At 47.7% G+C, this 21,985-nt stretch overlaps 1 protein-coding gene across 1 annotated transcript in view; it reads left to right on the forward strand.

Moving 5' to 3' along the window:
* The first annotated feature begins 1,922 nt into the window (after nucleotides 1-1,922).
* Nucleotides 1,923-21,985, forward strand: part of MAP4K5 (mitogen-activated protein kinase kinase kinase kinase 5) — a 74,947-nt gene continuing 54,884 nt past the window's right edge. Inside the window, exons 1-2 of the mRNA XM_068416569.1 lie at nucleotides 1,923-2,063; nucleotides 2,395-2,607. Coding sequence (XP_068272670.1) covers nucleotides 2,500-2,607 — 108 coding nt within the window. The 5' untranslated portion in view covers nucleotides 1,923-2,063; nucleotides 2,395-2,499. The remainder of the gene's footprint in view (nucleotides 2,064-2,394; nucleotides 2,608-21,985) is intronic.

Raw genomic sequence — 21,985 nt, forward strand, 5'->3', positions numbered from 1 at the left:
CTGTGGGGGCTGTCTGACTGCCAAAGAGACAGAAGCTGTTCTTAAATAAGCAATCCAGTGTCCTGAACACCAAAAAGACTTGTACATCTGGCATCCATTTAGGTTTTTTCTACCTAACTTTTGCCAATGTCTTTCCTGCCTTGAGTATGTGGTATTTTTTGCATCTAGAAAAATCACACCTCCTTTGAGGCCTCAAGGATTTTACATGCAGCGAATACTACTGAAAATTCCAGCATTCCTCTACTCTGTATTTAAGAGAAATTGTATTTAAGAAACCTTTGTGTTTCTTAAATTGTTTAGCACTCATTTGAGAGACCATAGGTGAGTTTTGCTCGTAATTTCAGCTGCCTTGCTGAAAATAATTGTTCTCCGAGGAGGGAAAGGCAGACACAGAATACTTGCAGGGTTTCACAGAAGCTTTTTTTGACTTTAGGAGCCCAAGGAGACAAGTCCCAACAAGTTGGAGTTAATTCTAGTGTGACTATCATTGCATTGGCTGCCCACAAGGTTAAATACCGTGGTGCTTGATTAGTCCATGACAAGGATTACGTGATGCAGCTGCGAGGTTGCAATACAGATTGCAAAGGATGGAACTCTTCGACCAGGGGAGTCCTACCCAGTCCATGTCCCCGTTCCCCCCAGCTGGTACATCCTCCTCCTCCTCCTCTCGCACCTCAGAGCCTCTCTGGGAGCAGGTCACCCTTCCGCGCTTGCTCAGAGCTGGGTTTTGCCACGGCACCTGTGATAACCCCTACTAGGATGTACACGTAGCAACAGCTCTGGTGTCAAAGATGGAGAGCTCAACCCGATGCTTGGCAGCAGCATACATATGGATATAAAAATATCTCATGTATTTGTGGTGAGGGTAGGCTGGAGGGTTTCCTCCTGCCTCAAACTAAGGGGCACAGGCCAAAAGTCGTGCGTGCTCCCACGCTTGTGTCTCCACAGCAAAGACATGGACCCATTGGAGTGGGTCCAGAGGAGGCCACGAAAACAATCAAATGTCTGGAACACCTCTCCTACGAGGACAGGCTGAGAAAGCTGGGGTTGTTCAGCCTGGAGAAGAAAAGGCTCTGGGGAGACCTTATTGTGGCCTTTCAGTACTTAAAGGGGGCTTGTAAGATGGGGATAAACTTTTTAGCAGGGCCTGTAGTGATAGGACAAGGGGTGATGGTTTTAAACTAAAAGAGGGGAGATTCACACTGGATAGAAGGAAGAAATTGTTTACGCTGAGGGTGGTGAAACACTGGCACAGGTTGCCCTGAGGGGTGGTAGATGCCCCCTCCCTGGCAGTGTTCAAGGCCAGGTTGGATGGGGCTCTGAGCAGCCTGATCTAGTGGAAGGTGTCCCTGCTCGCTGCAGGGGGTTGGACTAGGTGGCCTTGACAGGTCCCTTCCAACCCAAACCAGTCTGTGATTCTAGGAGCTCTGCGATGTGGCAGCCCCAGGCCCGCCCCTGTCAGTGGAGGGTCCCGGTGGGCACCTTCCGGGCAGGCAGTGGGGCCTTCAGCCCTGCCAGGGCCCACCTGCACCCCGGGCCCAGCCTCCACGGGGCACAGAGACTCCCCGCCGCCGCAGGGCCCGCGGGGAGCACCCGCGCCGCGTCCCCGCTCAGCGCGGCGCGCAGGGCCGCGGGGCCGCCGGGGCAGCGCGGCCTTGGGGCCCGGCCCGGGCCGCGGGCGGCTGAGGGCCGCCGGGAGGGCGGCGGGCGGCACACGCCGGTGCGGCGGCGGGCAGGCCCCGCGAGCAGCCATCATAGCCCAGCTTTTACTAACGCGGAGGGGGGGCCCGGGCCCGCGGCCGCCGCGGGGGGAGGAGGGCGGGCGGGCCGGCGGGAGGGAAGGGCCGCGGCGGTGCCGTTGGCCGCTCCGTGGCGCTGCGGCGTCGCGGAGGCCGCTGCCTTTCGTCCCATCCCGACCCGACCCGTCCCGGCTCGGCTGTGGGCTCGGCCGGGCGCTGCGTGCGTGGGGGCCGAGGCCGAGGCGGGCAGCGGCGGGAGGAGGAGAAGGCGGCGGTGGCGGCGGCGCTCCCTCTCCGGAGGGACAAAGGGCTGTGGGCGCGCAGGTAGGAGCCGGCTCGGCCTTGCTGCGGGCGGGCTGGCGGCTGCCCCGGCCGGCGGCGGGCGGGCCGCGGCGCCTCCTCAGCGCCGGCGGGACGGGACCTCCCTCCCCTCCCTCCCCACAGCGGCCGGGGGCGGTTGCTCCCCGCCGGGTTCGGCGCTTCCCCGTTGCTCCGGGGAGCCCCGGGCGCCGCTGCGGGCTGCGGAGGGCGCTGCCCCCGCCGCCGGGCCGCCAGCGGCCGTGGCAGCCACCGGCTGCCCGCCTGCCTTTGTCTGGGCAGCCGCGGCCCAGCGCCCGCCCCGGGAGCCCCCCTCAGCAGGCGCTTTCCGCCGCAGGAGCCATGGGCCGGCTGCGGCGCTAGGAGCATCCCCGGCCGGAGGGGCGAGGAGGAAGGCGGCCGCTGCTCCCCTTCCCTCGGCGGGGGCTGCGAGGGGCTGGAGATGGAGCCGGCGGCGCGGCCGAGCGCGGATATCCTGAGGCGGAACCCGCAGCAGGACTACGAGCTGATCCAGCGGGTGGGGAGCGGCACCTACGGCGATGTCTACAAGGTGAGCGGCGGGGGGAGCCGGGCTCTGCCCCGGGGCTGCTCCTCACGGCGTGGCCGGGCTCTGCCCCGGGGCTGCTCCTCACGGCGTGGCCGGGCTCTGCCCCGGGGCTTCTCCTCACAGAGGGCCTCAAGGGACCGGCTGGGACAGAGCGGCTCCTGAAAAGCCTCTGGACTCGGGGCATCTCTGACAAAGCGTGAGGTTTCTCTCCCCGTCTTAACACTTTAGTTTAAGATTGACTTCTGCTTGCAGCGTTGGAGAAGGGTCCGTCTTACCGGTCCCCTCACTGATTTCTTAGAGGTTTGAACCGGTGAATATTGTGGGTGATACTTTCCACCTTACTGCTAAAGAAGGTAGAGGATGTTTATTTGCTGTACCTGTTTCCAGAACACATCAATTAAAGCACCTGATTAAAAGGGTGCAAGTTTATCCCTGGGGTTAATAATAGCATGCAAAAGGCAGAAGCAGATTAAAGCTCTTCAGAAGCTGGAACGGAGTTGCGGCTCGCGGTGGAGTTAGCGCTGCAGACCCTGTAGATGCTCCTCAGACGGTGCGTACTGGTGCTCACATCGCCAGAACCACAGCCGTGGGAAGCAGAAGGTGTAGGCATGGCATGTGCATCTCTGGGAGACACGAGCCCCTTCCCCAGGCATCAGGGGTGCTCAGTGGCTTTAAGGCTTGGGTTGTGTATAAAGCAAGCCTTAACTTTTTGGCCTGAGTTTGGCAATCTGTGTTTTCAGCTGCATGGGAAGAGTGGCTGAGATGTTTTACTTTGTGATGCTGTTGAGTGTGTTTCAAATAGATCTGACACAACCCACTGTACGAGAAAAGGTGTGGTACTCTGCCATGTGAAAGGCGGCAGTAATTGCTTGTGCTGGGGGAGGGCTCTTCTCTAATGTTCAAATTGAAGTTTTATAGATGGATCTTGTTCCCACCACCCCTTTGAAATGGGTACTTATGGCCTTGGGGAGTTATTTTTAAAAGTTTTCATGGTGCATATTTACCTTTTTTTTTCCTTCTGGAGTGCTGTGCACAGGTCAGTCAACTTCTTTGCTAGGGAATCTTAGCACTAAATCCTTTAAAAGGACCTTTCTGGTTTCATAAATCCGAAACTCAGCATACCTTGAGCTCATTCCTTTGGGTATGCCTGCATAGTACGGGGCAGCGTGCTGAGAAATAACTAGTTGTGTTGCAGAGCAGTACTTTTGTGTCATCTCTTTGTGGAAAAAGAAATATTCTGCTTCTCGTTATCCTGGTAATTAGTGGAGAGCTGTGCTGACATGTCATACGGCTTCCGGTTCCGGAGCTGGTTTGAATGCATGGCTCTGCTCTGTGCCATGTAAACATATCCCCTTTAAAAAACAAACCCCACAACCCTCCCCCCACCTCCATTCTTTGAGTTATGAAAAAAGGGCCTTCTATTCCTGAAAGAGTTTCAGACAGGAATAAAGCCAAACCTTCTTATAGTGCAACATGGCAAATTTAAATCAAAGGCTTTGGCAGTCTTTATAGATGTTGTTATGAGCCTAAAAGAAGTATAAAGTTAATGAGTTTAAAGTAGTTTGAGAGCCTGCATTTGTTACTAGGTCATTAGTGTGCTCTTTGTTTTTATAAAGCCCTGCAACAGGGAGGGACGGTGTCAGGGGAATGCTGAATCGGGTGGCACAGGCTGTTATGACAAATATACAAAGCAAACTTATTTTTTAAAGTCATTGATGTTATTTTAAATTTAAAAGTAACTAAGGTAAACCTTGTTTCTTGAAAGGACTTAACGTATTGGACTCGATGATCCCAGAGGTCTCTTCCAACCTGATTGATTCTGTGATTCTGTGATTCTGTATAAACATTGTACTTTTATTTTCCTTAGTCCATGGTAAGTCTGTTCTTGGCACAGATGGCACGTCTTGTGCTTGCTGAGGGCTGTCAGTGGTGTTTATAAAATGCATTTCTTGGTGAATATCTGACTGTCGTTACGTTGCAGAGCTCCGGCAGGGTTTGCTGCAGAGTGCTCTTAAATTAAAATGGAATTTTCCTCTCACCTCTTCAAGTGGTTTCTCTGCTCCATCGCTACTCATGAGTCACCAGCGTCTCCAGCACGGTTGTTTTTAGGATGTCTAAAGCAGACAGCCTTTCTGATTGTGGGAGATCTGCCTCTTCCTCGGATGCTTTTTGGTGGTGGTGGTTCATGCCTCAAATTCTTCTTGGGGCATTTGGTAGCTTTTGAAGTAGTTCTTTTTTGCGTGTTGAAGGCAGAGGTTAAGCAAATATTTGTGTTCGCTATTAGGTTACAGAAGAATATTTAAGGCCTTTCTAAAAATCTCCTACCCACTTTGCTTTTCATTACTGCTATGGAAGCTTAAAACTGAAATGTGTTTTCGTAGTGTTTGTGGGGTTTTTTTCTCTTGTCCGTCACATGGCACACAATGGTTGATTGTAGGGTTGCTCATAAGTACTGGATTGTTGATATTGTTTTAATTGCTTTTTTCCCCAAAATGCATTTCAGGGTGGGGGAGAAACCATCTGTAAATAAACTATTTTCTCATCCATTCACAGCATGTGTAAATAGATCCAAGTTTGGGTCTGTCGGTTGTGGAAGTACACTTTCCATTACAATCCTAACGTGTTGGTTGTCTCATCTGTGTCGGGAAAGCTTTTTTCCCTTTTTAATAGAGGATATTACTGTTAGGCCAGTTCTAATCTCTTGGAATAATTTATCTCTCAAAGCGTTGTATCAAGCTATCTTAAATTGCTGACTTCTGAAAGAGGCTGTATTAACGAAGATTAGTCACTGGAACTTCATAATACGCTGACAGAATTTTTTTTGCCCCCACTCTCTGCCAAATGGTGGTATCTTAACACTGCAAAGGCGAGGTCTACAAGAGTGAGATTTTAATTTGGCTTTGCTGGCAACGTTTCTGTTTGCCCTCCTTGCTCATATACATGAAAGTCTCAAAGCAGTATTGAAAAATTATTTAAGTTTGTCCACTCATCTGCATGGTTGTGCTGAAACAGACTTCGTGTGTGTGTGATTAATGCAGAAACATCCAGCTGACCAGTGTCGTAGGGCAGAAAATTAAAAAAGCCACTAGAAATTGTAAATGCAATTTAATCTCCAGCACTAGGAAGTGGTCCATCGGTCCCACACTTCAAGAAAGATGTTGAGGTGTTGGAGCGAGTCCAGAGGAGGGTGACCAAGCTGGTGAAGGGTCTGGAGGGTCTGACCTATGAGGAATGGCTGAGGGAGCTGGGGTTGTTTAGCCTGGAGAAGAGGAGGCTCCGAGGTGACCTTATTGCAGTCTACAACTACCTGAAGGGAGGTTGTGGTGGAGTGGGAGTCGGCCTCTTCTCCCAGGCAACTAGCGATAGGACAAGAGGACACAGCCTCAAGCTTGGCCAGGGGAGGTTCAGGTTGGACATTAGGAAGCATTTCTTTTCAGAAAGGGTCATTAGCCATTGGAAGGGGCTGCCCAGGGAGGTGGTGGAGTTACCATCTCTGGAGGGGTTTAAGAAAAGCCTGGACATGGCACTTAGTGCCCTGGTCTAGTTGACATGGTGATGTCAGGGCAATGGTTGGACTCGACGATCCCTGAGGTCTCTTCCAACCTGATTGATTCTGTGATTCTGTGATCCTATCCCAGGTAAACTCCCATAGTGTGGTTAGATCCCAGGTCTTGGTGAGTTTTCATGGGTGCCAGCGTGAGCTGTTGGTGAACCTGCAGCTTTTCAGTAGTGCTTTGTAGTCTAGTTTGTATAAAGCCAGTTTGGATAACAAGTTCACGTCATCAGCTCTATAAGCACATGTTTCTCCAAGTCCATGATATTTTCTGGAAGCACTTGGAATAGCGTCAGACTGGCCTGTTTTGGTTAGCTTGAGGGATTCACAGAATCACAGAATCAACCAGGTTGGAAGAGCCCTCTGGGATCATCGAGTCCAACCATTGCCCTGACACCACCATGTCAACTAGACCGTGGCACTAAGTGCCATGTCCAGGCTTTTCTTAAACCCCTCCAGAGATGGTGACTCCACCAGCTCCCTGGGCAGCCCCTTCCAATGGCTAATGACCCTTGCTGAGAAGAAATGCTTCCTAATGTCCAACCTGAACCTCCCCTGGCGAAGCTTGAGGCTGCGTCCTCTTGTCCTATCTCTAGTTGCCTGGGAGAAGAGGCCGACTCCCACTGCACTACAACCTCCCTTCAGGTAGTTGTAGACTGCACTAAGGTCACCTCTGAGCCTCCTCTTCTCCAGGCTAAACACCCCCAGCTCCCGCAGCCGTTCCTCGTAGGTCAGACCCTCCAGACCCTTCCCCAGCTTGGTCGCCCTCCTCTGGACTCGCTTGCATCAGAACATCAAGTTGTTTAGTTACATGTACTTGTAGGTGTTGGTGTCCTGAAGGGACTTGGAGAACAAGCGCCGTATTAGGGTGATAATTTGCTTTAGCTGTATCTTACTGGGATTTCCCGCACAGAGTTTTTATTTGACTGATTATTAATGACTCGGAATAGGTTTGGTGGGGAGATTTAGGGGAAAGAACATCCTGTGTCATGGTGAGAGGTGTGGCGTCACCACCCCTTGCACATAAAAAGGAATTTAATGTCCTCTACATGCATGAGTGACTCTGCTGGGGGGATCAAGACTTCCAGTCACTACTACCTCCTACATCTCCTCTCTCCCTACTACACAGGGCTTGGTTTTGTGTGGATTTTAATGCAAGTGCCCCAAACAGAGTTGTAACTAACCTTTGATTTTGGAGGAGGGGAACAAAGGGATGGTTTATGTAGACTGTCTTTTTGAACGCTCTTGTTTGGCAGCCCAGCTGAAAGCTCGTGGATGTGCTCAGCCCAGCACCCTCCACGGGCTGCTCTTGCGGGATGAATAGCTGGATGTCTGTCCTCACTGAGCCGCGATGATCAAATCAGATCTTGTGCAGCAGTTCTAAAGCTGTCTTGTTTGGGTTTTTCCAAGCAGGACTGTGAACAGTGCTACAGTCGCTTTCTTTAAAAGCAAGCAAATGGGATGAGAAATGTACCAAATGAATAGCAGAAACTACCCCTAAACAAGAGGTGCATTTTTATTGAATATCATGGAAATGTCATTCCTTCTTGAGGCACCTGCTCAGTCTCTCTTCTTCTCTTGGGATTTTGTTTTGTTTTTTTTTTTTTTAAATCTCATACACCAGATAAGGGCATTAACTTAAAAGCAGCCTGTACTGGCTTGTCACTGGTCACTGCTGCAGGAAAATGGTCAGCGATGAAATTGGATCGTGGCACACAGACTCTTTTGCTCAAATATGGTTTTAAAAAAACCGTTTTGTTTTGTTTTATTTTTTTTAAAAGGTTGCCATAAAAGTGTGACTCTGTCCAGTCTGAGTCAGGTTTTGGTCCTGCTTGTGTGGTCGGTGCCTTATTCTCAGAGCTCTGGAGTGTAATTCCTGGTGCAGTCAAAGGCTGTTGAGAACCTGTATTTGATATTTTGGAAATAATTCTTAATGTCAGTCTTAATTTCACACATCATGAGAACTTACTGGTTAAAGCATTCTACTATTTAAAGTCAACAGGTGAAGAACAGTATTAAGGGTTTGTTTTATTACTAGAGCGCAGTTATGGCCATGATAGTTTGCAATCACAGACTCCCAACTTACATGAATATGTTTTGGCAGCTGTAGACCAATGGAATTGGCCATCCTTGATGCAGCACTTCTGTCCCTGGTGAAGAGACATTGCTTACACATATAAATTACCATAAAACATCTGTCACATCGGGGGATTCCACTCTTCTTCTCCAGATCAAAGCTTTCTGGTTAGCAGCGTTTGCTGTGGCCATGCCTGGGCTCTGTGTACTCTTGTTTTTCCCTACGAAGGGTGTTTAGAATGGCATCGAACCAGCGTTGCTGAGTTTCTTGCTGCTGTGGAGTTTCTCTTCTGGGAAATTGCACGCTTTTCTTTTAGGATGCAGTCAGCAGGGTCTATATATTGCTGAGAACTAGGATGCTCAGTGGATAATTGACACCCTCTGTTAATATATGCAGGAGCTGGGGGCATGCCCTTACTTTTCCATTTGTAATCTTTGTAATTTTTTTTCTTATTAAGCATTTGGTCTTTATAGTGGAACATTCAAAGCTGTTTGGCTTTAAATATTACCTCCTCTTGCTCATGTTTTCTGTTAATGGTGGGTTCTGTGGTGGGAATAGACTGCTTCTCCCTGTGTCCGTTTCCCCTCGTCTCTTACTTTCAAAAGCAGGTAATCTCTGAAATCTTAAAAATAAGGTCTGATTCCTTTTCCAGGTCTTTTGAAGAGAGTTTTCCTCCCAGATTGGGTCCTCAGAGAAGCCAAAGAAAAAGCAGTAGCAACTTTTCAGTGTGCTACCATCAGCTAGTACTGAGGGTGTACCCAGCATCTCCTAAGCCAAGGAGGAACTGAAAGTCCATTCTGTTGGGTTTAATGGCCTGCTGGTACCAGCCTTGTCTCTGATGTGGTTGGGCCCCGCACTTCAAGAAAGATGTTGAGGTGTTGGAGCGAGTGCAGAGGAGGGCGACCAAGCTAGGGAAGGGTCTGGAGGGTCTGACCTACGAGGAATGGCTGCGGGAGCTGGGGGTGTTGAGCCTGGAGAAGAGGAGGCTCAGAGGTGACCTTAGTGCAGTCTACAACTACCTGAAGGAAGGTTGTAGTGGAGTGGGAGTCGGCCTCTTCTCCCAGGCAACTAGCGATAGGACAAGAGGACACAGCCTCAAGCTTGGCCAGGGGAGGTTCAGGTTGGCCATTAGGAAGCATTTCTTCTCAGCAAGGGTCATTAGCCATTGGAAGGGGCTGCCCAGGGAGGTGGTGGAGTCCCCCTCTCTGGAGGTGTTTAAGAAAAGCCTGAACATGGCCCTTAGTGCCCTGGTCTAGTTGCCATGGTGGTGTCAGGGCAATGGTTGGACTTGATGATGCCAGAGGTCTCTTCCAACCTGGTTGATTCTGTGATTCTGTGTGATTCAGTTGCAGTATTACTGTCTAGTACTCATTCTTCAGGAGACATTCTGCTGGGGAGATGATTTTGTTATTCCTCATTTGTTCGTGGTACAATCAGTGAGTGAGAGGCTGAGACGTCCTTGCACAGGAAGGAGCTAACCAGGGCATGGTCTTTTGTTCCCTGCATGTCGCACACATTTTTGGAGACGAGTCTGGAATATGAGAAGTGCTTTATATGAGCTGTGCCTTTGCTGCCTTCCACCCCAGAGCTCCGTTCCAACGCGAGGTATCCATTCAGAGGAAGTGAATAGTGCAGTTCGTGCATCCCCTTTGAAACACACACACCACCCACCCTCCCGGCAGCAGAGGAAGTCTCTGAGAAGGAACACCAGATCAAAGACCAGCACATTGGCATGCCAGTATCTGCTTCATCTTGATCTCCAGAAGATGCAATGGTCATTTTCATTGCCAACACATTTGGATAACTTTGTGTCCAGGATTTATAGATGGGGTGTCTGAGTGATTCCCAGTTCCACCGGCAGAGGTGTGTGATGGAAGTACGCTGATTACCCATGTCAGGGAGAACAGCTCTTCCTGTTAGCAAGGCTGTAACGGAGTTTGCCAGCATATTTCGCTGACACCAGCAACTGTCTGTCCGCTCTGCAGCTGGAAAAACAAACGTGCTTGCTACCTTGATTCATGTTTGGCACCTGGCTTCTTGGTTGTGGCTGTGAATGAAAAGCAGAGGCAGCATCAACAGAAGGTGGTTCCGTTTGAGCACAATGCAAAATGGGTACGTCTCCTAATTAATAAAAGTTGTTCATCAGCTCAAGGCAACTTCAGTGCCTTGCATTTGAGGTTGCCAAGACTTTCTCACACTTTGCCATTTTGTTAGCATTTCAGATTTTATATTTCTTCAAGAAGTTAGAATAGTTCTTTCCCAATTTCTGAAGGGATCCTAGCAATGAGAGTACTCAGCAAGGTTTGGGGGACACAGAAGCCTTTGATTTGTGGTTTATGGCAGTTTTGGTGGTCCTGAGTCCATTCTGGGATCCCGTAAAAAGTCAGTGGGCAGGGTATTTTGCTCAAGATTTTGCATTTGTGATCTATAAAACCAGATGCTACCTTGCTTTTAGTGGGAGTAGGTAAATAAAGCAGACCTGATGCTGACAGTAGTTGAAAAATAGCAAAAGACAATTTATTCTACCAGGCCTTCCCCGAATCTCCTTGCAGAGTGTACCTATGGAAGAGGTATTGCAAAAGATCATTTATCTGAACTTCCCATTTAGACTCGCCAAGTAGAATAATCTTTCTGGAAGGTTAATGCAATCTGTCTAATTATAGTGAAGGAATTTCTCTATTAGGTGCCATCATGTTTTTCTCCAAGCTGTGGTTTGCTGCTGTCGGACACAGGATGGCGCGTTCCTCTCCGCTGTCTCGAGAGGTAGTCGAATTATGGGACTAGTGCATTTAGCGTCGCAGATCTCTCAAAGTTGCTCACTTCTGAGACTGCGGGACGCTGAGGTACGGTTTGAGCAGATGCTGATCAGTGCATTGTGAGCAGGCAGTGAAAAATCTGAAATTTGTTGCAATGGAGGGAGAATAAGAAGTGCCAAGGCTTTTGTCCCAAAGCCTTAGCCTCTTCCAGGACTTCTCCCTAGTCTGTTATCGTGTGTGTTGCTATATGTGTTCCTGCTGACTTCTCTGCTCCTGAAGACTGTAAAAAGATCATGCAAGACTCAGTCAGGGATATCCCTCAGAGCTTGGAGCTGACCCACAGTCCTGGTGGCCAGAACTGCTGCATTTACTGAACTGAACCACCCAAGTGGCATCTTTAATGCCATATTTGATATTTGGGCATGTTGGAATTACTCTTCTCCCAAGCCTATTTTTGTGTCTTCCACATGAACGAAGTACGTAGAAGGTTCATGTTTTCATAGAGATGAGGAAGATTTGGCTGGATGTTTCCAGAAGGCTGAATGAAACATATTTTCAGGTTAGTGTGAACAGCTGGATTGGTCGCCTGTTGAAATGTGAATTTTGAGACATTCCAGAAAGGCAGGTGCTGTTTCTCTGCACAGAGCGAAGGGGTCATTGCAGGGGGACTCTGTTGGCTTATTGATAAGAAGGTGTTCTTGAGCTTTCTTTGTGTATCTCTCTCCTGTGCAGCTTTAAAGGCATCATTTCACAGAATCACAGAATCAACCAGGTTGGAAGAGCCCTCTGGGATCATCGAGTCCAACCATTGCCCTGACACCACCCTGTCAACTAGACCATGGCACTAAGTGCCATGTCCAGTCTTTTCTTAAACCCCTCCAGAGATGGTGACTCCACCACCTCCCTGGGCAGCCCCTTCCAATGGCTAATGACCCTTGCTGAGAAGAAAATAACCCTTTCTGAGAAGAAAATTTCTTCTTATATTTAATGTGATGGTCCACCCCAAGAAGCTGTATTTTCGTTGTGTTCTCAACTGTGTGTATGGCTGTTTGCTGATCATTGCTATTGAAGCAGTATAGAATGGTGTTACGTTTGCCTTAACTCCCTGTTTAATGTACAAACATGCAAGATAATAGTTGGATTATAATCATTAGACTCCCAAAGATGTTTGGGAGATTTAGTCATGAAGAGAAGATAAGTGCACCTGGTCTACAGTGGGGTAAGGGAGAATATTTGCTGTATCACTTGCAGGTATTCACAGTTGTATTGTTTGTCAGAGGGGGGTTATTAATTTAAATCCAGTGATGGATTCTCTTAAAAAGCTGAGATCTCTTTTCATTTAACACTGTTTTTGTGAAGGAAGTGTTGCCATTTTAAATACCCTCTGCCTTAAGAGGACGATTTCTGTTGCAGGGGAGGATAATGATAGGATACGTGGAGGGAGGGATCCGGGCTAGCTCAGCTCTGTGGGCATCGCTTTTGTAGCGTTAGCAGCTCCTCAGGGGTGAGTGTTTCTGAGGCTGGACAGAGTGTATCTGCATAGTCACAATACCTTCACCAGCATGATATTTAGGAGGAGTCTGGGTCAGTAGTTGGACAGGATAAGCAGTTTCTGATAATGGTGTTTCATTTTGTCAGGCATGTCTGCATTTAAATTTAAAGCACCGTTTGAATCATAGAATGGTTTGGGTTGGAAGGGACCTTAAAGACCATCCAGCTCCAACCGCCCTGCCACAGGCAGAGACACCTTCCACCAGACCAGGGTGCTCCAAGCCCCATCCAACCTGGCCTTGAACACTGCCAGGGAGGGGGCAGCCACAGCTTCTCTGGGCAACCTGGGCCAGGGTCTCACCACCCTCACAGTAAAGAATTTCTTCCGGATATCTCATCTAAATCTCCCCTCTTTCAGTTTAAAACCGTTCCCCCTCATCCTGTCACTCCATGCCCTTGTAAAAAGCCCCTCTCCCGCTTTCCTGTAGCCCCTTCAGGTACTGGAAGGTGCTAGAAGGTCTCCCCGGAGCCTTCTCTTCTCCAGGCTGAACAGTCCCAGCTCTCTCAGCCTGTCTCCATAGCAGAGGGGCTCCAGCCCTCTGAGCATCTCCGTGGCCTCCTCTGGACTTGCTCCAACAGCTCCATGTCCTTCTTATGTTTGAGTTCTGATCCTCTGCTGCTTGGTTAATTGTGAAGAGGCATGACTAACTTTTTGATTAGCATAGTGCCTTTAAGACTTTGCCAAACAGTTCCTGTCGAGAGAGTCTGTTTTAAAATTTGGCTTGCAGTATCAAACCTGGGGAGAAAGGGAGTTACGAGGATGGGCAGGGAGATCTTGAGAACATTTTATGATCTGCCATCGCTTCAGTAGTCACAACCAACTGCCTGTTTAGGGTACATGAACATAAATTTTTCCTTTTTCTCATTCTGTGGGTGTTGAGGTTTGTCTAAATCCTGCAGTGGGATGCCTTGAGTATGGACTGACTGTGCTGGTTTGAGCAGCAAAGTCAGCTCGTGTAGGGGTGGAGGAGGAGGAGGACAGGCAGGCTGTGGCTTTTCTCCATGAAAGCGTGATGCAATGAAATTCTGAACGAGGTGAAGAAGTTGTTGTCTCTATTTCTTGGAGCTTTGATGCTTCAGGGGGTGTGTGGAAGGCGTGTGTGAGATACTGCCTGCCAACCAGGGTAGCTGCTCTTGGTTTGCCCTGAGAGGTGTGGTGCCAGGACACTTCCTTGTCAGCTTTATCTTTTCCGTGGGATGCCATCTCACTGGACACTGAGTTCATCTTGACGTTATGGCTTTGACCCTCCTACTCTCTCATGGTTTCTACTTTCATTACTTCATCCGTGTGTATCATTTGATTTAGCTACGGGAAGCTTTCCAAAGCTTGAGGTGGAATTTGCATGTGATCCCTGTGTGGTTGCCCTTGGATTACACGAGTTCAGTCTCTGCTGTTTGTGTGCAGAGAAGGGCAATAACGATAATCTTCAGCTTCCTGCAGGTGGAATATACTTGCAGGGTAGATCATGTCTTGCAGAGACCTTATAGTACATGTGACAGCTTAGGGTTTCTACTTAAGGATGTGGCTATAATCTATTTTGATTCACAGGACTGCTTTTTCATTCGTTCTCTGCGTTTTGGCTGCTGTCTTGCATAAGACAGTTGAGGTGTTGGAGCGAGTGCAGAGGAGGGCGACCAAGCTGGTGAAGGGTCTGGAGGGTCTGAGCTACGAGGAACGGCTGAGGGAGCTGGGGGTGTTTAGCCTGGAGAAGAGGAGGCTCAGAGGTGACCTTAGTGCAGTCTACAACTACCTGAAGGGAGGTTGTAGTGAAGTGGGTGTCGGCCTCTTCTCCCAGGCAACCAGCGATAGGACAAGAGGACACAGCCTCAAGCTTGGCCAGGGGAGGTTCAGGTTGGCCATTAGGAAGCATTTCTTCTCAGCAAGGGTCATTAGCCATTGGAAGGGGCTGCCCAGGGAGGTGGTGGAGTCACCATCTCTGGAGGGGTTTAAGAAAAGCCTGGACATGGCACTTAGTGCCCTGGTCTAGTTGCCATGGTGGTGTCAGGGCAATGGTTGGACTCGATGATCCCAGAGGGCTCTTCCAACCTCATTGATTCTGTGATTCTGTGAAATGAAATTGAGAGGAAATTGTTAAGTCTTAGCCATCTTTCACCCCAAGAAGGTGACAATTGATATAGTACAGGTGCAAGCTATAGCTTACAGAAGAAGAATCTCCCTGCTCCTGTTTTTAATTAATTTTCTTTTAACTTCTTTGATTTACACAGCTGCTTTTTTACTCATTCTTTCTATTCCGGTCACTGTTTTATTTAACAATAACAACAACAAAGAACAAACCACCCAGACCTATTTTCTTCATGAAGACAACTTTATGCCTTGTTCCTTTTTGTTGTGTAACTGTGAGTTCATCTCTGAGGAATTGACATTTTAAGGAAGCAATTGCCCAACAGCTTTGTTGGAGTTGGATTTTTCTACTTAAATCTACATTTTTCACCTGCACCTCTCTAGATTCTCTCAAATAAATAACAATAAGGAGTCAATATAGGTTTGTACCCTGGGTTTGGAAGGCTTGGTGCCGCAGAAGAGCCTGTGTGTGACATGAAAAGCTGGAGGGGTTTGCCCAAACACTCCGTAGTTAAAAATGAGCTTGCGCGCACGGCTCGGTTACAGCATGAACTACTGCAGTTCTGGGCAAAATAACTTCAATAAAACAAACAAGACCCCAGAAAATGCCTAGACTTGGATGTTTTGTTCTGACTAATCTGAAAGTATGTCCAAAGTGTTTCTGGTGTTCTAGGAAGTTGCACGCAGATAGTGATGGTATGAGAGTCGCAGTCACAGAATCACAGAATGGTTAAGGGTTGGAAGGGACCTCTGGACATCATCCAGTCCAACCCCCTGCCACAGCAGGGTCACCCAGAACTCGTTGCACAGGGTCGCATCCAGGTGGGTTTTGAATATCTCCAGAGAAGGAGACTCCCCACCCTCCCTGGGCAGCCTGTGCCAGGGCTCTGGCACCCTCAAAGGAAAGAAGTTCCTCCTCATATTCAGATGGAACTTCCAATGTTTCAGTTTGTGCCCGTTGCCCCTTGTCCTGTCACTGGACACCACTGAGAAGAGTCTGGTCCCCTCCTCTTGACACCCACCCCTAAGGTATTTGTAAGCATTGATAAGATCCCCTCTCAGTCTTCTTTTCTCAAGCTCTCCCAGCCTCTCCTCATAAGAGAGATGCTCCAGTCCTCCAGTCATCTTTGTAGCCCTTCACTGTACTCTCTCCAGTAATTCCTTGTCTTTCTTGAACTGGGGGGCCCAGAACTGCACACAGTTACTCCAGACTATCAGAATTGCAGTTTCTCCTCCTCTTTAAAATACCAACAGCGGTTCCTCAGTTCTGGCTTTCTGAAGGACCACATCTTATTGTGGGTTAACTCATGGTTACAAAGCAAAGCAGTAAAAAAATCGCTTTTTCTTTGGTGTTACAACAGTAAAACGATGGTCTTAAAATTCTCTAATGCAACACAAACCAACAAACCCCAAAACAAGCCAGTGCCTTTTCTTTCAAAAACTTTTTCATGCCTGCCTAGAAAGTCAGGTTCCTTATTGTGATGGGAAGCACGGTCCGGTGCTTTGGCCACTAGCCATGGGCTTCCTGCGTGACTATGACGTGTTGCTTCGGGATTCTCTCCTTGTTGTGTACAAATAAGCATAAGTTCGTCATGGTTGAAGATGAAGATGAAGAACATGTTGGTGTCCTTTGCATGAAGTGGGATTAATAATGCTGTCTGACTTGGTAGTAGGGGTGTTAGGAGACCAAGTGCTGTATCTTATCAACTCATTGATTTTTCTTTTCAGTGGAAAGAGACACAGATTCTTTTCTTTGAATATTTTGGTTATTTTGGAATAAATATATGCTCTGCAACTGATAAAATATATAATCTTTTAATATTACTTGAATTTGTAGTCCATAGTACCATGGGGTTTTTCCTCTGTCGTGATCTATGCATTCAGCATAGGAATAAAATAAAATTTTCTTACATTTATTCTTTGTATCTTCTGGTGAATAAACCCTTCTAAAATCCATCTCAGTTTGTAGTTTAATGACGTGTTTGAAGGTGTCTTCCCCCCTGTTCCCCCCTTTTATACCCTGACCAGTAAAGCTGTTAGGCATCTGCTCAATTTTAAGTACATGAGCAATTTTTAAGTACAAAGTTCATGGGCATGCTTTGATTTGTATGATCTTATGTTCAAAAATATATATAATTTCTCAGGAAAGGGAGCTATTTCTAGTAGCTTTTCAAAACAATCTAATGCAGATGGTTGTAACTTGAAAAGGTTCTTTTCTGTTTTGGTTTTCTTCTCCAGCTGAGTCAAAATTGGGCCCTCTTTGTTTTTTCTCATGTGGTATTTGTTTGTATCTTTCGTGCTGCTGCATTAGTTGCTAAATAGTATTTTTGTGGTCAGGGTCTGTTTCTAGCTTTAACGTTTCAATTTTGGAAGGATCATGCCAAATATTTTGCAAATGATGACCTGCCAAGAAAATTTCATAGGAGAATAACCAACCTCTGCTTGGAAACATATCGCTGACTTCTTTTGTTATTTTTTTTTTCCTTGAATAAATGTTGTTAAGATCTGCACTGATCTTTGCTTTGGAATTATTGTTACCCTTGGTGTATCCTAGGTCGTTGTCCTTCAGTAGTTATTGCTAGGAACGAGAATTAAATGTTTTAGTGGCTGCTGAGATCTGTAAAGCCACTTTGCTTGTACAAATCCTTAGTCTGGTTTTCTGTGCTGGAACCAAAGGAGTTGGCCTAACATCATTAATGAGTTTCTAATCCCTTATTGCTTGAGTTAATTGCCCTTGAGTAAGAAAGCGTCTGAAGTCTGTGAGTGAAAGGGAGGTTCCCCTCCTCCCAATTTTCTCTGCAAGAGATATACTATCTAAATTTCACCAACTGCCAGTAAAGGTAAATACATTTAAACCTTATTTGCATTATAGCTGTGCTTAGGAGTGCCAGTCACAGATGTTACTGCACTAGCTTTCAGGTTTTAATGTGGAATTTATTATATATATTATTTAATAAGGGAAACTGTAAGTGCTGTAAATGTGGAAACAGGGAGTGACAGCCGTGAAGTTGGCCTCGTGCTTTGTACTGATGTCTGTGATAGGACAAGAGGACACAGCCTCAAGCTTCGCCAGAGGAGGTTCAGGTTGGACATTAGGAAGCATTTCTTCTCAGCAAGGGTCATTAGCCATTGGAAGGGGCTGCCCAGGGAGGTGGTGGAGTCACCATCTCTGGAGGGGTTTAAGACAAGACTGCACATGGCACTTAGTGCCATGGTCTAGTTGCCATGGTGGTGTCAGGGCAATGGTTGGACTCGATGAGCCCAGAGGGCTCTTCCAACCTGATTGATTCTGTGATTCTGTGAAGGACAAGGAGCGGCAGTGTCCACCTGGAGAGCACCCACAAAATCAATGTTTGTTTTGGTACAGTATTCAGCTCTGATGCTCTAAGTGATGGCTGTCTTGGGAGTGCTGCTGCAGTATGAACTGGCTGAGACAAGGAACTCAGAAACACATGTAAAAAGTAAAATTAGCATGTGAATTGTTGGGTTTGGTTTATTCTGAGAAGTAGTGAAGGTGTCTGTTCTCTTTTAGTGTCATGAATCTGTAAAGTCTCTGTTAGGGAAGTGGTTTCTGAAAGCCTCTGTGCCCGTGGCTATAAAGGAGCCTGGCACTGCTCTCCATCTCGGAACTCCAGCTGGAAGGTTGCGGGGTGAACAGTTGCCTCTGGGTGGTTCTGCCCCCTAAAAGAGCAAGAGCCCTGAAAGTTAGAAATTGCTGGTTAGGTGTCTTTTTCCCAGCAGCAAAGACTCGCTGACGTCTGCTTCACACGCGAGCTGCCCTGGCGCACCTCGGGTGAGGAACGGGGCGTCGCGAGGACTGGGGATGGGAGAGGCAGTTGTTTCTGTCTGGCACCAATCTCAGCCCATTCAGTAAGATTTGCATTAATATTTCACAGAATTGTTCCACTTTTCTTTTTTAAGCTTTCCTCTTTTGTTCCTTCTTCCACATTTTTAATCCAGCCATCAACTTTCCTGCGTGAGGGAATAAAATGTGTTCAGCATCTGGTACGGAGATGCTCTCAGCACTGAGCAGGGGGACCTTTGTGCAGTCCAGTAATCTGTTTAGGTTTTCTTAAGATGGGGCTGTGGGTAATTCTGCCTTGGTTTTGCTTATTTTATGTAAAAGAAAAGAGAGGGGGGGAAAAAAAAAACCCACAGAAGTGCAGTAATTGTACCTGTGTGGGTTTGGTACATGTGTCCATCTAGGAGGTAAGATAAAGGGGAATGCAGGAAAAAATACACGGGTGGTGTATCACTTCTGTGAGCCTTCTGAGGGTGCTTGTAGGGTGTGCTGCCTGGCACTGGGACAGGAACCAGCACGCTCTCTACTCAGTCTGAAACTGGAAAGCAATAGTGGGAGCTGCTATTTTTGGCTGGAGCCCAGGCAGAGGAGCTCCGCAGCCGCTCCGTGCCCTGTACAGGCAATTCGCCTGCTTGTGCACCGTCACAGAATCACAGAATCAATGAGGTTGGAAGAGCCCTCTGGGATCATCGAGTCCAACCATTGCCCTGACACCACCATGGCAACTAGACCAGGGCACTAAGTGCCATGTCCAGGCTTTTCTTAAACCCCTCCAGAGATGGTGACTCCACCACCTCCCTGGGCAGCCCCTTCCAGTGGCTAATGACCCTTGCTGAGAAGAAATGCTTCCTAATGTCCAACCTGAACCTCCCCTGGCCAAGCTTGAGGCTGTGTCCTCTTGTCCTATCGCTAGTTGCCTGGGAGAAGAGGCCGACTCCCACTGCGCTACAACCTCCCTTCAGGTAGTTGTAGACTGCAATAAGGTCACCTCGGAGCCTCCTCTTCTCCAGGCTAAACACCCCCAGCTCCCTCAGCTGTTCCTTGTAGGTCAGACCCTCCAGACCCTTCACCAGCTTGGTCACCCTCCTCTGGACTCGCTCCAACACCTCAACAGTGTTTCAGAAGTACAAGCCTCTCCTTTCCATTCATTAAGCCTGTGTCCAGTGTTGCTATTCTTTGCTTCAGCTGCCTGAGTCTTCCAGCTCTATTTACAAAGCATTTTTAAAAACTGGCAGACTGGTTTATGTAAATAATAAGAATAAGCAAAATTGTGTAGTTAATGATGATAAACACTAGAAACACTTATTTGAACTTCTGCATTGGGATGTAATTCAAATTCTGTTACAGACCAGCAGGTCACCATCCACCGAGATTGAATTCTTCTCTAACACATCACTTGCCACTTGCTTGAGGGATAAATGGTGAACTGGTCAGATCAGAAACCTAATCCAGTCTGGCAGTTCCTGTCGGATTTCTTAATATTGCCTCTTGGGTACTGATTTTTATGGATGTTTGTTTGTGTGTTCACAAAAAAAAAACCTGAAGCAAGTGATGAAACTCCCAAAAGTTATTGTTGTGTTAGAGTTACCCAGGCCCCCTGAGGACTTGCTGTCCTTCATGGCAGGTCTCTCTGTCGAGGCTGCAGCATAGTGGGAGACCTCAGGACCCCAGGGTTGGTCTTGAGGGTTTCTCCTTGTATGCTGGGAACAGCAGCGAGGAATCACGGGTCTCATCTTGAGAAATGAGTCCTCCTTTTGCAGAAATGTCTCGTCTCTGTGTGTGACCAGTTTGAGCGTAGGATAAAGAAGTTGAACGGGGGTTACGTACAGGAATGTGGCTTGTTCATGGGAGCATTTGTATCGTATGGGAGAGGGATACTACAAGTAGTGAAACACAAATCCTCGTGTAGAAAAGCTCATGGGTGAAGTGCAGCTGAAGGGTCTGGTGGTTGTGCCAAGCTGTGGCGGTCACTTGCTGAAGTTCTCCGGCGCTGGTAGTGGTGGCATCTTCAAGATCCCATCTTCTGTTTCGAGGTCTCTGTGCTCTTGCCTTCTGCTACGTATATGCAGTAGTCTTGGTTTGTTCAGGTCTTTGGGTTTTGTTCCCCTAATGCCCATAACGTTTTGGATTCTCTTTTTAAATCACAACTGAAATACTTATTGTGCTTCCTGCGTGTAAGAAACGAATCTGTTTTCATGGGTTTAGAGCACCCCAGGTGAGAGACACTTCTTTGGATCGCCTTAGTTGTCTGAGAGCTCTAGGTAGTGGTAGATGTGAATTCAGAGACGTGGGTAGGTGAATTCAAGGGCCTGTTTGATAACTGTGAGATATGGAAAGAACAAGGCAGCATAATGGGAATTTCAAAACTGTATAGAGAAGGTTAAGAGTTATAAAATGTAAGAGGTCTCAGGGCAATGGTTGGACTCGATGATCCCAGAGGTCTCTTCCAACCTGATTGATTCTGTGATTCTGTAAGGTCAGAAACTAGAAAGCAGGTGAGAAACTTCTATTTCAGTCGCTGGGCAGGAGGTCAGGGTACCTTTTGAAGGTATATACAGTAACTGAGAAGAAGCAGGCGGCACTTGAGACAGCAAAACATTGTGGTCACTGATGAGTGAAGCTTGGCAAGGAGTGAATAAGACGAGGATGCATGGGAGGGTTGCCACAGGAGCTGTAATTATGATTAAAAATGAAGACATGGTTGAACAAAAGGCCTTTCTGGTGAATCGGGCTGTTGATCCAAGGCAGGAGACCAGACAGCTACGTTGGGGTGAGGAGGGGATTTCACCATGGAAGCTGAAAATACTAATTTGGATGTGTAAGAGTGATATTGCTGTCTGAATCTTCCCCTTCTCTTCCTCAGTGTTGAAGGAGAAATTGGCCAGACAGGAACACTGAGCACATAGACTTGCATTTCCGATGTCCAAGTGAAATGATTCTCCAACTCCGTCCATCTCAGACAGCTTAGTACTGCGGACCTCCTGGGTTGGAATGGTCTGGCTTGCCCTCTTAAAAATAAAAGAAAACAAACTGTAGAGTGCATAACTGGTTCTGAAACCAGTTTTCTGTGTTATTTCTGGTAATTAGCTACAGAAAGTGTCCTGCCCAAAATGGCTTTTCTTGCATGCGTTGTTGGGGTGTGCGCTGGGAAGTGTCATACACAGGGATTGCCACGGGTGTCACGGTGGATTCCCCTGTCCCACAACAGCTTTTTGATGCAGTTCTGAGAAGAAAGTTAAGTTTTGGTGGGGAAGCCTGATGATTTTTTTTTTATGTAATATCATAAAACTCTCCCAACTCCCCAAAACCTCAGTCCTACTGATAGCGCACCTCTCGTTTTAGAGTTTGGTGTTGGGACACACCACTAACAGAATCACAGAATCAACCAGGTTGGAAGAGCCCTCTGGGATCATCGAGTCCAACCATTGCCCTGACACCACCATGGCAACTAGACCAGGGCACTAAGTGCCATGTCCAGGCTTTTCTTAAACACCTCCAGAGATGGTGACTCCACCACCTCCCTGGGCAGCCCCTTCCAATGGCTAATGACCCTTGCTGA

Source organism: Nyctibius grandis, chromosome 20 (genome assembly GCF_013368605.1).
Source record: "Nyctibius grandis isolate bNycGra1 chromosome 20, bNycGra1.pri, whole genome shotgun sequence".
Lineage (NCBI taxonomy): Eukaryota > Metazoa > Chordata > Aves > Nyctibiiformes > Nyctibiidae > Nyctibius > Nyctibius grandis.